This window comes from Hemiscyllium ocellatum, chromosome 1 (genome assembly GCF_020745735.1).
Source record: "Hemiscyllium ocellatum isolate sHemOce1 chromosome 1, sHemOce1.pat.X.cur, whole genome shotgun sequence".
NCBI classification, from domain to species: domain Eukaryota; kingdom Metazoa; phylum Chordata; class Chondrichthyes; order Orectolobiformes; family Hemiscylliidae; genus Hemiscyllium; species Hemiscyllium ocellatum.
Window position 1 is genome coordinate 117,885,240 of NC_083401.1, and position 15,780 is coordinate 117,901,019.

The following is a 15,780-nucleotide window of genomic DNA, read 5'->3' on the forward strand; positions in this document are numbered from 1 at the left end:
GGAAAAACTTCAAACCAGAGCTCAAATCAACTTTCCCTGTTGTGAGTGCAGCATTTTGTGTGGAAATAGTGGCAAAAACTTTGTTTGTTGACTATCAACATAATTTGACCAAAGAAACATGCACAATACCAACATTGACATGGAAGATTGTGCTAATTAGTAGAAATGGTGATTTAGTTTACTAGACTAGTAAACTAGACCATCGCCTCTAATAATGAGCACAATCCCCAGAACTCTACATGGGGATAAATACTGTAGTCTTTACTAGACTAGTTAGCCAGACATCCATGTGATGTTCTGAGGACCCAGATTTGAATCCTGCCATGGCAAATGGTGCAATTTGAATTCAGTTAAACTCTGGAATTAAGAGAGTAATTATGGCTATAAAGGTGTTGCTGATTGTTTGAAAAACTCATCTGGTTTGCCGATGTCCTACAGGGAAGGAAATCTGCCATCCTTAGCTGGTTTGGCCTACATGTGATTCCAGACCCACAACAATCTGGACAATTATGGATGGACAATAAATGTTCACATCCTGTGAATGAATAAAAAATATCCTACAATTCTGAATGAACTATATAACAGGATGGTTGGAACTCAATAGTACAACCAATAACTGCTAAATAGGCTGTCAGTCTTTCACGTTGAGACACTTATGCAACGCAGCTGTGGAACAGACTAAATATTTTACCTGATCGACACGAGCACACTACCGTGGCAAGACTACAAGGGTGGGCGATCTTAACATTGTGACTATCCATGAGATCACCAGTGAATCCATAGCAGCAGAAGGCACTGCCAAATATACTGAGAATTAGATCCAGGATAGATAACAATTCTATCTGGACAAGCGTAGACATTTTAGATCTAGATGTAACCTGGTTGCAGCATCCTCCTTCAATATGTGGTTATTTGAACTACACAAATCTGTGTGGTGGTGAATGAGGCAGATGATGCCATTGCATTCTATGTCATCGATCTACAGCTTTTCTACTACATAAACAGAAAAAACCAAAAGGAATATGATCAAAATGTTCACTCACTAGTGGCAGTAGCTACCACAAAGGACTTATTTTCAACAGCAAGCACGGTCATTTGAATGCAAACTGAATAATTTTTTTGGATTCTATCTGTTCAAATTGTGGAATGCACCCTGACCCAGGCAGTGTTGAAAATGTAAGGTATGTACTTATCTGACAAGACAAAGAAGATCTCCAGAAATTCCTTAAATGGTTCAACTACTTGCTATCATATAATCTGATTTTTTTCTGATAAAACATCATATTGAGGGTTCTCCTGAAGAAAGTTATACTATATGTAAGGTAAGAGTGCCATTAACATATGTTTGAGTCTCTCAAATGAGCATTGTAAGCAGAACGCTGGACTCTGTAGCACCACGAAAGAAGAAAACAATCCTGGAAGTTGGTATTTTGCAGACTGGGCTAGAATGAACCAATTATATTTTAATCCAAAAGTTTATTGTGAACACCAATGAAATTATTTCAACACCGAGCATCAAGCAGTTGCTTGAGAATTTAGTATCACAAGAATTCATATATTATTAGGCCAGCAATTCACTACAAAAACTGATCACAAATCATTTAAAAATGATTGGTGCAAATCACTGACCATTTAAACTACAGTGGCTTCTGATAAATATACAAGGAAATGACTTCAATGTCTGCGATAAACCTGGTACAAAAATGGCTACCTCAGGTACACTGAATAGATTGCTAAATTCAAACAAGGATGCAGATATTTTCTTGGATCTGCAAGTTGACAGTGCGGACATTAAGCTGGCAGATGTGATCAAAATTTATTTCCATTCATTCCTGAATATCCACTGATTTGCTACCCATTGATCCACGTACTCTGAAAGTAAGCCCAAGACCCCATCTTTTTTCATCCTAGAGCCAGTTGGTTCGATGATGTGGTCTTCTGTGATGGAAGGGTGTGTTACATGATACTGGGATCCATAATTTTCTTTATCTACAGGATATCATACCCCTATCCAGCACAGGTAATGAGGATTTGTATCACAGCAGAAATGTGACCAACTTCATTAAAATTTTGCTTGACAAAATGAAAAAGATTTCACACACACTCAGATTCTCTTGACTTGACAGAAATGAGCTCAGTATCTCAAGGTGCTGTCTTCAAAGGAAAGCAAGTACCTCTGCCTGAAGTTCTCTGCTGGGACATATTGTTCCAAGTACACCAAGTACATGTGGGCACAGAACAGATCAGATGGCTAACACTTGCTGTGTTCCATTGGCTGGAGATTGATCATGACATTGAAAAGTTAATGAGATTGTTAATGAGGCGTATCAGAGCCACCAACCACAGCAACGTAGGTAACATCTGCATTGGCAAGAATAAAAAATATCCTACAATTCTGAATGAACTATATATCAGATGGTTGGAACTCAATAGTACAACCAATAACTGCTAAATAGGCTGTCAGTCTTTCACATTGAGACACTTATGCAACGCAACTGTGAAACAGACTAAATATTTTACCTGATCGACACGAGCAGACTACCGTGGCAAGACTACAAGGGTGGGCGATCTTAACATTGTGACTATCCATGAGATCACCAGTGAATCTATAGCAGCAGAAGGCACTGCCAAAAATACTGAGAATTAGGTCCAGGGTAGATAACAATTCTATCTGGACAAGCGTAGACATTTTAGATCTAGATGTAACCTGGTTGCAGCATCCTCCTTCAGTATGTGGTTATTTGAACTACACGAGCAGTCCCTTGGTTCAGATTCTCCATTGCTCCACTTACATTCAATGTAGTTGAATTTCTCTTAGTTACCAATTATTTCTCCAACTTTCCAGTTGTCAGACAGGTGAAAAGTTCTTGAAGTTTATTCATAGCAGACACAGAGTGCCAAATTCAGTCTGTTTGGTGCACCTGAAGAAGGCATTTTCTGACAGTTGGCTCCATATATAGGCAGATTTTTAAGGGATATATGCAGAATGGGGCATAACATGTGACTTTCTCATCACATTACCTCAGATCAGAAGGTCCCGCTGAATAAATGGTTTCCACCGTTAAGTCATTCAGCTTGAAATATAGAACAGCCAAAGAAGATCTTTATGTTGCCATGTTACATATCGGAACTACACCTCTTGGTGTGAGGTTACCATCAGCAGTAGAGATCACATTCAGAAGACAAGTAGAAATGAACTTGCCAAGCCACCACCTATTCACATTGACTGAGATGCAGGACATATTTTTCATCAAACAAGGAAGGATAAAGATGGTGCATGGCCAACATGCAAGTGCAGAAATACCTCAACCACAACTTGGACAAAAGATCAGTATCAAGAGATGCCCCACAATAGAAGCATGGCTACATGCGTAAGTATCCAAAGTGTGCAGTGAGTCTGTGTCTTACAAAGTCACAATACTTAACGGAGCAATGCCGATGAGGAACCGAAGACAGCTAAGTAAAGTTAACAATACAGTAATTGTGAACATGAAAGAACCTACCCAAGAAACGGCGGTATGACAGCACTCTAAGGTGCTTATTACAAGTGTATGTAATGTTTATGAAGTGCTGGTGCCAAATCATGACAATCTACAATATGCAAGAGTCTGACCCCCACTACTTGATATCCATAAGCCCATCACCAAATTTCTCTCCATCAGCGTTATGAAGGTTGCATTGATCAGAAGCTTACCTAAACCAGCTGTGCAAAAGCTGTGGTCATTAAGCAGGTCAGATTTGGTCTGGAAAGTGTGCCTTCATACAACATTTGCTATGCTTTCTGCCTTTTACTGTGGTGACAGACACAAAGTCCCCTGGCTATTCAACTTCAAAACTTGTATGGAAATGAGAGAAGTATTGTGAACTGTGTGGAAGATATTGTTGGATTTCAAGGGGAAAGACAAGTTTGCATCCATTCAGATCATCCTGTTGGGCAGGCATTCTAAATCCTAATTAATCGCTATGTTTTACCAAAAAAATTTCTTCTTGAAATCATTGCTGCTTTTGTCATTCACCATAAACCAGTGTCCTGTGGTTTTTGATATTTCTGCTAAAGAGAACAGATTCTCCCAACCTACTCATAGAAATCCTTCATGATGTTGAACTCTTCCATCAAATCTCCTCCCATCCTACAAGGAAAACAACCCCAACCTCTCAAATCTAATCGTGTAACTGAAGTTTCTTTATCACTGAAACATTCTCATAAATCCTTTCTACACCCACTTGAATCACTTTGCATCTTCCCCAGAACTGGATGTAGTACTCCAATTGAGTTCAAACCAGTGTTTTATATTTAACTTGCTTTTGCAGCCTCTCTCTCTGTTTATAACACTGAGGATCCCATATGATGTATGAACTACTTTTGAACTTGCTCTGCCACCCCCATTGATTCGTCTACATATCCATCCAGGTGTCTCTATTTCTGAAAGCAATTTAGAATCCTACTCCTTATTTTGTTGTGCCTCCTCTTGAGCTTTACACCAAATTAATCACTCTGCATTTCTATACATTGAATTTCATCTGTTATTGCACACATTTGTCTGTCCTCTCAAAATTCATCACTATCCTCCTCACAGTTAACAAAACTTCCTTTCTTTCCAGCACAAATTTTAAGATTGTGGCCTGTGCACTAAAGTATTAGTCATTCCTAAATGTCAGGATAAAGAGATTGCCTAACAGTGACTCCTGAATAAGCACATTGCATACCATCCTTTAGTTTGGTCAACAATTATTTACAGCTAGTCTTTGTTTGCTTCCATTCAGTGAATATCCTCCCGGTTTCCCACTATTCCTGTTATTCTAAAGGCTCTAACTTTGCTGACAGGTCTGTTTTGTGATGATTAAACTACGCTCCAAGTTAACTAAGTATGATTTAGCCATAAAAACATACATGTTGGCTTTCCTTAATTAATGCAAATTCTAAGAGACAGTTAATTTATCCTGAATTATTGCTACTAAAAACTTACCCTGCACTGAGATTTAACAGAAACCTTCAGATATTATAGAGTCATAGAGTCATAGAGATGTACAGCATGGAAACAGACCCTTCGGTCCAAGCTGTCCACGCTGACCAGATATCCCAACCCAATCTAATCCCACCTGCCAGCAGCCGGCCCATATCCTTCCAAACCCTTCCTATTCATATACCCATCCAAATGCCTTTTAAATGTTGCAATTGTACCAGCCTCCACCACATCCTCTAGCAGCTCATTCCATACATCTACCACCCTCTGTGTGAAAAGGTTGCCCCTTAGGTCTCTTTTATATCTTTCCCCTCTCACCCTAAATCTATGCCCTCTAGTTCTGAATTCCTTGATCCCACGGAAAAGACTTTGTCTATTTATCCTATCCATGCCCCTCATAATTTTGTAAACCATTATAATGTCACCCCTTAGCCTCTGACCCTTCAGGGAAAACAGCCCCAGCCTGTTCAGCTTCTCCCTTTAGCTCAAATCCTAGCAGCATCCTTGTAAATCTTTTCTGAACACTTTCAAGTTTCGCAACATCTTTCCGATAGGAAGGTGACCAGAATTGCACGCAATATTCCAACAGTGGCCTTACCAATGTCCTGTACAGCCGCAACATGACCTCCCAACTCCTGTACTCAATACTCTGACCAATAAAGGAAAGCATACCAAAAGCCGCCTTCATTATCCTATCTATCTGCGACTCCACTTTCAAGGAGCTATGAACCTGCACTCCAAGGTCTCTTTGTTCAGCAACACTCCCTAGGACCTTACCATTAAGTGTATAAATCCTGCAAAGATTTGCTTTCCCAAAATGCAGCACCTCGCATTTATCTGAATTCAACTCCATCTGCCACTTCTCAGCCCATTGGCCCATCTGGTCAAGGTCCTGTTGTAATCTGAGGTAACCCTCTTCACTGTCCACTACCCCTCCAATTTTGGTGTAATCTGCAAACTTACTAACTGTACCTCTTATGCTCGCATCCAAGTCATTTATGTAAATGACAAAAAGTAGAGGACTCAGCACTGGTCCTTCTGGCACTCCACTGGTCACAGGTCTCCAGTCTGAAAAACAACCCTCCACCACCACCCTCCGTCTTCTACCTTTGAGCCAGTTCTGTATCCAAATGGCTAGTTCTCCCTGTATTCCATGAGATCTAACCTTGCTAATCAGCCTCCCATGTGGAACCTTGTCGAACGCCTTACTGAAGTCGATATAGATCACATCAATGCCCGGCCCTCGTCAATCTTCTTTGTTACTTCTTCAAAAAACTCAATGAAGTTTGTGAGACATGATTTTCCACACACAAAGCCATGTTGACTATCCCTAATCAGTCCTTGCCTTGTCCTTACACTGTATTTACTTTACTTCAACTTAAACGTTATAAACAAAACCAGAAATTGCTGGATAAAATCAGCAGGTCTGACAGCATTTGTGGAGAGAAATCCAAGTTAATATTTCAGGTTGAGTGACCCTTCCTCAGAACTCAACTCCCCAGTTCTTTTGGTTTTTATTAAACATTATAATATATCATGATCATTGTCTCCTCTGCCTAGCGAACAATTCATCTTGCCACTTGGTAAATACATAACACATAGTGAATGTTCCCTGATGTTGAGATAGCAAGGTGTTTGCAAGGTGTTCTTGAATGGCACATGTCTTATATTAGCTGCATATTTCCTGCAGGTCCTCTGCCCGAGTTAACAATTGTTAGGTTGCAGCTTTTGCTTTGGGGAATGTTTAGTTTTCAATTGGTGGCCAACTTGGGGAAAAGAAAGGACTTCCTTGCCCAGCTCTCCTGTTTCTGGAAAAACTCCTTGTTGTTATCCATTGTTGTACAGGGACCCTGATCCAATCTGAACCTGCATAGTTCTCCTGCAAAATGTCCAGAAGAATCCTTGGTACTATATTTCCTGAGCAAGCTGGATTTGCTAAGAACCTAGAGGCATCTGCTTTTGTTTGATGATATAGAGTCATAGAGATGTACAGCACAGAAACAAACCCTTCGGCTCAATCGTCCTAGCCGACCAGATATACCAATCCAATCTAGTCCCACCTGCCAGCACCCGGCCCATATCCCTATAAACCCTTCCTATTCATATACCTATCCAGATGCCTTTTAAATGTTGCAATTGTACCAGCCTCCACCACTTCCTCTGGCAGCTCATTCCATACACGCAGTACCCTCTGTGTGAAAACGTTGCCCCTTAGGTTCCTTTTACATCTTGCCCCTCTCATCCTAAACCTATGCCCTCAAATTCTGGACTCCCACACCTCAGGGAAAATACTTTGTTTATCCTATCCATGTCCCCTCATGATTTTAATAACCCTAATAAGGTCACCCTTCAGCCTCTAACACTCCTGTGAAAACAGCCCCAGGCTCTTCAGCCTCTCCCTGTAGCTCACATCCTCCAACCTTGGCCTTTCTGTGCCAGAACATCAGACTGGCTGCCATTTGAGCATACTTGCCATATGTCTTTCTACTTTCAAGTACTAAGGCTTATTAGCTAAATGTGTTTGCCCCTCATGACCCCCCACCCCGACAAAAAACAAATCTCAATAGAGAAGAGTCCTCTTTTTCCTCATGATTGTTTATGTGTGCTCCGTGTGAAATAGGGGTAAACATTTAAATTTTTACCTTACAACCAAGTGGGTTAATCAGTTGTGCATCACTGAATATATCATTTGTAAAAAATCAATAACTTTGTTATTATTGAAATAAACCTGGTGACGGATCTTTTTATTTCAAGTCGAAAAATAGATGAATCGTTCAGTGGGCTGTATTGGGGAACTGGGTAAAACAATTAGATTTATGTTGTGACCTGTGGAATAGAGGGACTCAAGAATAAAAGTACACTCTTCCAATCCTGGTCATAACATGTATAAAAGATGTTTTTATCAATTTTTGATCAACCTGTCAAGATGTGTTACGACACACTTTAGGTAGGATTTGAACCTGGGCTTTCTGACTTGGATGAAGGGATACACCACTGCACCACAAGTTCCCTGGTGCTGTTATTGATACTCTGGATCTAGCAGGTATCCTTAGTACTAGATCACTCTCAGAAGTAAGCACTGTGCTCCAAGTAAGTGGAATATGAATTATTACAATTAGTACTTGTTTTTTATTTTCTTGCAGAGACATAAAGAACAATCTTATCAGTAATATCGAGCCTGGTGCTTTCTGGGGACTTTCAACACTGAAAAGACTGTGAGTATTGAAGTATTTGATGCATCGGTGACTGATTATGATTTCTGCTCTTTTAAACAAAACGTTCATTTTAAACAAAACAGCTCCTGGTAAGGCACTGTCAAAAAACAAATCAACCAGTTCAATGGAAGTTTACAGAACTGGAATGAAAACTTATCAAAATCAAATCAAAATGATTATGGTTTCTTTGTTTCTTGCTTTGAAGAGAGAAATGCCATTTAAAAATTTTCAACCCATGGAACTATCATCTTTATTTAGATCATTTGTGGCCATTTTTGTGGTGGTTCATTTTACAAATCGATCTTAACTTTAGTTAGTTGAGATGTCCAAGAACTATTGAAAATGGTTAGCCAATCTCTTATTGCCCATTTAATACCATCTGTAAAGTTGAATGTTCAAGCCAACATTTTAATTCATCTTGTTTAGCATATCAAGAAGATCTAGACTATAATGCACATTGATGGGTTGGCTCTTGCGGCACAGTGGATCATGTGGTACCTCTGGATCAAGAGGCCCAAGTTCAAGTCCCATCTCCTCCACTGATGTGTAACGATATCTCTGAACAGAGTCAAAATGTGTGGTGCTAGAAAAGCACAGCAGATCAAGCAGCATCCGAGGCGCAAGAGCATCCACATTTCAGGCTTATGACCTGTTGTGCTTTTCCAGAACCACATGTTTTGACTCTGATCTCCAACATTGGCTGTCCTTACTTTCTCCAACATCTCTGAACAAGTTAACTACAAAATATCTATAATGCATCTTGATTTATATCCTGTTGCCAAAAGATAGGGTTTAAACATGATCTATAAATACATATGGCACCACTATTTATTAAGTCTTTTAGTAACTGCATCCATACAATGGGCATAAATCTATAATGTCCCATAAATTCCGATCAGGGCCGGAAACCCTGGTTCTAACACTGATCAGTTTTTAAAAATCCTGTCTAAATTGTCTTTAGATTACTTCTGTGCTATAGTTTCTTTGACAAGAGCCTTCTGTTGCGAGTTTGTCTAAGAAGCCTGAAAGCTAGCAATGGAGATTATTGTTGAAGTGCATTCCTTTTACAGCATTAACTGTTGTATTCTGAAGTTAAAAAACCAGCAAGCACTTTGAAATCCTTGAAAGTACAAGGGTAGCTACAAAAGATAAGGGGGAGCTGGTGGTAAGGATGAACGTTCCTTCTAAGTTACTCAGCTGCTCCAAGGACTTCCGCACAGTGATTAGCGTGCTGATGCTGTTCACTATTAACTTTCAGTTCAGGAAGTCGCTGTCACAAACAGACCTCTGCATAGTCTGCACAGAAGCAAAGCAATTAGCAGGATTGCTGATCGGGAGGGAGGGAGGAAGGAAATGGTGGTGGTAGGAAACTGATTGATTGATGAGGGATGGAATAGCAGATGAATGAGGGGGATGGGTGCCAGAAGAATGGATGCATGCTTTGGGTGGGTGGGTTGGAAAGTGGGTATGTCAGGTCCAGAGGGCATGAGAGTCTGGATTGCCGGGGGGGGGCAGGCAGCTCTCATTTGATGGCTGGCGGCGTGTTAGGTTTTGGTTTGCTGTTACCCAGAAGTTAGAGTGGGATTATAATCATAGAGTCATAAGTTATACAGCATGGAAACAGGCCCTTCGGTTCAATGTGATGACCAGACATCTCAATCTGACCAATCCTATTTGTCAGCATTTGGCCCATATCCGTCTGAATCCTTCCTCTTCAAGTATCCATACAGTTGCTTTTAAATATCGTATTTGTACCCGCCTCCACCACTTCATCTGGCAGTTTGTTCCATATATACACCATTTTCTGCATGAAATAGTTGCCTCTCGGGTTCCTTTTAAATCTTTCCCCTCTCACCTTAAACCTTGCCCTCTAGTTTTGCATTCATCTACTCTGGAAAAAACATCTTGGCTATTTGCTTTATCCATACCTGTCATGATTTTGTAAAGCTCTATAAGGTCACCCCTCAGCCTTTGACACTTTGGAGGGAAAAAGCCCCAGCCTATTCAGCCTCTCCCTATGGCTCAAACTGTCCAATCCCAGCAACATCTTTGTAAATCTGTTCTGAACCCTCTCCAGTTTAACAAAAATCTCCCTTTAGCAAGGAGACCAGAATTTAACATTGTATTCTAAAAGTGGCCTCACTGATGTCCTGTACAGCTGCAACATGACATTCTAACTTCTACATTCAGTGCATTGACCAGTGAAGGCAAGTATGCCAAATGCAGCCTTCACCAGCCTGTCCAACTGCACTCCAGATCTCTTTACTTGGCGACACTCCCCAGGGCCCTACAACTAAACTGAGTCCTGCCCTGATTTGCCTTTCAAAAATGCAACTCCTCAGATTTATCTAAATTAAATTCCATCTGCTACTCCTTAGTCCATTGGCCTGTCTGATCAAGATCCTGTTGTACTCTGACATAATCTTCTTTACTGTCCACTACAGCTCTAATTTTGGTGCCATCTGAAAACTTACTAACCATTCCTGCTATATTCATGTCAAAATCATTTATATAAATGATGAAAAGCAGTGGACCCAGCACCAATCCTTGCGACTGGTCACAGGCCTAGAGTCTGAAAAACAACCCTCCACCACCACCGTCTGTCTCCTACCTTCAAGCCAATTTGTATCCAATTCCTCTAACCTTTCCTTGATAACTATTAAGCATAAGTAAATCAGAACATCCTGAATTTTCAAGATTTAAGTAAATATTTGGAGGATGCCAGGCACAAGGAAATTGTCTAGTAGACTTTTCAATTTCTTGGAGAATTTCCTTGGGATAGCCTAAATTCGGATACCTCGCATTCAACTCCTGTCTGCACTTCTGCAACTATTTGGCTGTGTGAATGCATGGGCCAATTCTCAATCTTCCCCAGTGTTTCTCTATCATTCATAGGTTTCAGTATGAGTTTATTTCTACGTTCCAAACCCCAACATCTACATTGGCTTAGATGCCACTGTACTATTTGCTTAATATGAGAGACTGAATGCTACATACATTTAAATCCTTTCATGTTGTGCACCTTCTCCCAGCAGTTCTGTAAAAGAGAGACTTGATGCAAGTCCTACATCAGAATTTAAGACATTTCCTTCAGACATCAAAAGCTACAATCAGGAAAATGTAGCCAGCAGTACTAATGGCAACTTTGAGAGTGTTATTTGATCTTAATTTTCTGTAGCAACTGAAATCCAAATGACGTATGAGAATGCACATGAAAAGAACTACTGTTTGGTAGAGTGTGAAGATCACACCTTGGGTTGTCAGAAAGTCTGTATTCTCAGATCTGCCTATAGGTCACTTTGCAAGGTTATTCTAGCGAAAGAATGAAACTGATGTGTAGTGTGTGGCAAGTGCTCAGAATGAGATTGCAGCAGAGATGAAAAGTAATAAGGGGAGACACAGAAAAGAGAGAAAGAGACTGCATGAAACAAAATTTGCAAATTAACGTGTCAAAATTGAAGAAAGTATGGGTTACTGAAATGAAGAAAACCGCACATGATAGCTATGCAGAAGAGGGGAGTTAACCTCTGGCATTTGGTCTGTACAATGTGCTGATAACCCATCTATTTATCATGTAAATGGAACAATCTGTCAAATGGCCAACGTAGGTGGTCTGTCTGCCTAGGATATTGTATGGGCTGGGGCCAGTGTTGGAGAGTGTGGCAGGATCCCAGATTATATTACAGAGAGTAGAGAAGCGTTGTGTCTCTTGTGGACACCACAGAAGAAATGTAAAAGTTAACTTGCAGTGTCAACAATATTATCAGTGAAACTTTTCACAGGGTGCAGGACATACGTTACAGCCAGTACTAGCATACAGAAACAGTCAGAACTGGCATATGATTTATGTCCGACAAGTGACCTAGAATTTGAAGTAGGCAGACCTTGGTAGTGGTAAAATGCTCAGAAATTTACAGTGGCCCAATCGTTGCTGTTGTGATAAATCTGACAACATGTGCTGATTCCAGCAAATTAAAATCAACTAAGAGAGAATAACAGGCTACCAAGGAGAGGAAAAGAAATGTTGTTATATCTTGTCCATGAACATCCTTATTCATCCAGTTAACTAAGATTGCTGTCATTCTCTGAGCACTCCAATTAAGAAGCACACTGTTGCCTGGTTAAGTTGCTGTTTCTCATTTGTTTTCTTCTACACAAGTAAAGGTGTAGCTAGCTAGGTTTTGCAAAGACCAAATTAACTGATTGACCAATTAAACTTTTTTTTATGCAAGTGTAACTTTTTTAAAAAGTGAACATTGTGTGCTATTGTTTGAACAATGCAAAGCAATCCACCTGAGCAAGTAGATCAGACACAGGTTAAAATGGAACTCGTAACAATGCAAGCATTCCCTCAGGTGCTCAGATTCTGGAGAAGGGTTTGAATCCACTGACTCAACTGAGAGTGAACTGTAAATGAAATTAATGGTTGTTGAGTAAATAAACACTAATAGTTATGATCATGGAGACATTATTAACCTACCAATTTTCATCCTTTTAGTGGTGGTCAGAGATTGGTGTGATACACATGCAGTCCCTTTGGGTCCTGGATATTGGTGGCTTTACTGTAAAAGTTAAACCATCACTACGTGGGAAAAGCGTAAATCTGTCGCATTCCAAATCATGATGATCCTGGATGCCTCTGAGCATCGGGCTTGCAGTTTAGTTGAGTCCTTTGGGAGAAGGGTATCCAACAAAGAAAAAGAAGATGCTATATGGGTGTTGGATTTGACAAATTACAGAGTCTGGAAAAATGAAACAAGATTCACCTACTGTATCTAGGAACCAGTATAACATGACTTTTTCTCTTACAGGGATTTATCTAACAACAGGATAGGCTGTCTAAATGGGGAAATATTCAAAGGCATCTCAAATCTTATCCGATTGTAAGTTATCAGCCAAATCAATTTACCTTTTTCTTTAAAATAGCATAATATTTGATATTTTCTATTCTGTCATTCCATACATTTCATCTAATTATGTCGAACTATATAGAAAATACTCCCTGGAGAGAGGCCATTCATCCCAACCACACTCATGCTCAACGCATGTCTCCTCTCCTTCAAACTTAACAAATGTTATGAGCCTAACCCTCTTTTCTTTTTTCCATAGTGTGCTTCTCTAGCATCATCTTAAGTTCATTCATATTATGAATGTCAACTATTCCCTGTAGTAGGGAGTTCCATATATTTCAATACTAGTGAAAGAAGTTCAATCTAAATTTAATTTCTTGGTGATAATCTAAAATTCACATCCTCTAGTTTTATCTCTTCTGCTACAACAGGAAAAATGAGGCTGAAATTTCAAAGCCCCTGAATAATGACAGCAGTGGATTGGTCAAGTGGCCAAACATGGCGAGATTGGAAAAATGAAGTTCTCCACTTCAAGAAAACAATTGCAATTTTGCTCCCAAAGTTTGAATAGTGAGATCAGAATCTCGATAGTGAGCAGCCAGGAGGCCCATTTGTTTGTATTAACATCTTATTACCTGTTCTTGCCTCATTTTATGCTGTGGCAGAATCAAGGTGGTGACAATTCCTGACATGAAAATCAGAGCGGATAGCTGACTCCAGCTCGCCAGCACACCCCACTACCTCGTACTCAATGAATAGTGACCACTTGCATAACCTCCAACCTGTCCACGGAGGTTGACACCAGTCTCTCCACACCATCATAGCACATTTCCAACTCACTTACCATGTAGCTTCTACTACAGTGCTGCGTTTTGGAGTGCACTGACACCTTACATTGAAATGGTGCAGCCAGGCTGCATTTCATGAGTGTATCTCAGGACTCCTTGCTTGCCCTCTTAATGCTTACTCACTTTATATGGACTTGGATGCTCACTGCATTGTCTTGCCTTGACTGAATGCAGACACAAAGTGAGGTAACTTGTCCTTGTTGCCAGTAGTGATCAGTCAAGGGGGAGGGTCAAGTTACTTTATAACATTGTGTTACATCAGTATCAACATTTGCAACATGCCAGCAGCCTACATAGCAAACACTGAACGTGCTTCAATCAAATGTCGTGTCTGAAAGTCTAAGGGGTGTAAGTACTCCGTCATGTTAGTGCACTGTTGCCAGTCAGGGTGTATCAGCAAGGTATGTCAAGGGCATCATCTGATCTTCGTCCAGGGGCTTAGACATAGGCAGTTGGACAGCTGGGGTAGTCAGGGGTTTCCTAACATGTCGGTCTGGGTAATGTGCCAAGATTAATCTTGTGCCATGTAACCTGACAGGAGATTAGTGGTAAGTGAGTCAGAGAGCTGCACAGAGATCAGTGAGGAGTCTGGTCATTCATCGTCATGGCTGTCATTTCAAGTAAGTCAAGTGGTAGACCACAGTCACCACTGAACAACAATAAAATGTAATGCTCTGTGGGCATTGAGGAAAGAGTAGTACTCCGTTAGGATTCAAACATGGAATGGGTGCGAAGGATGGATTCCAAGTTTATCTTGATTTTTGTAGCTGCAGTTACTAATGAATTAATAACATAACTACGACTGGAAAGTCACAGTAACTTTATGAATGCGTAAGCTTTGATTTGCAATGAAGTGTCACAGTGCCACCTGTGTGTCCTCAGCAGCTGTTCTTTTACATTTCCCTCCCATTACGTGTACTGTGAAGGTCTATTATTGGCTGGCAGTGACTAATGTGGTGCACATTTACACCTTAAGTATGACGCAGGTGGTGGAAATCACAGAATGTTTTGCAAGTAGCAAGGACTTTTGCCACTGGTGAGTGCACAGTTTGATGCTCGTGATACATAGAGATAAGCAGCAGAGAATTGCATGAAAAACTTGCTGGTGCTCATGGAGAAAAACCAGCAGTGAAATTTACCAAAATTGGCACTTGAGCAGTTTTTGGTAAATTGCAGCCCACTTCTGTTGAAATGTTTTAAGTACAGTACCTCTATTAACACCCCACAGCATTTTTGTCTGTTTATGTTATTAATCTTTACTTTGCCATCTGTTATCCTTGTAAGTGTGTTATGTGTTCTGTCCAGTGCCTCCATATCCTTTGTTCTTTTTATTTTAGTGTTTAAATTGTTCGTGTAAATTGTAAAGAACAGTTAATGAAGTAGTACTAGTTTTCAAGAACAGATTTCCTTTTTTTCAGAAACCTTTCAGGAAACCTGTTTTCTACATTGACACAAGGGACGTTTGAAAACCTTCTGTCACTGAAATACATGTAAGTGATAAGGTTATTTAATTCTTGGCTGTTTTCTCAATTTCTGACCGTTGTAATGACATTTCTTTTTCTTTACATTTTCTATGGAGTACATTTTCTATAAGGAGAGATATTTAACACATTTTGCTCATTTACTTGGTCCACAAAATAAGTAAAAGTTCACTACTTTGTCTTCAAAAATATGTTAAGTATCCCTTATTGATAATCAATAATTTTAGATTAAATTCCCTGCAGTGTGGAAACAGGCTCTTTGGCCCAACAAGTTCACACTGACCCTCCAAAGAGTAACCCACCCAGACCCATTTTCCCTCTTATTAATACACCTTATGCTATGGCTAATTCACCTGACCTGCACATCTTTGGACTGTAGGAGGAAACCCACACAGACAGGGGGAGAATATGCAAACTCCATA

General features: G+C 40.1%; 1 protein-coding gene across 2 annotated transcripts in view; it reads left to right on the forward strand.

Moving 5' to 3' along the window:
* Nucleotides 1-15,780, forward strand: part of adgra3 (adhesion G protein-coupled receptor A3) — a 136,023-nt gene that overhangs the window by 72,299 nt on the left and 47,944 nt on the right. For both annotated transcript variants that reach the window (XM_060825273.1, XM_060825282.1), the window contains 3 exons: nt 8,108-8,179; nt 12,991-13,062; nt 15,296-15,367. In XM_060825273.1, the coding sequence (XP_060681256.1) occupies nt 8,108-8,179; nt 12,991-13,062; nt 15,296-15,367 (216 nt within the window). The remainder of the gene's footprint in view (nt 1-8,107; nt 8,180-12,990; nt 13,063-15,295; nt 15,368-15,780) is intronic.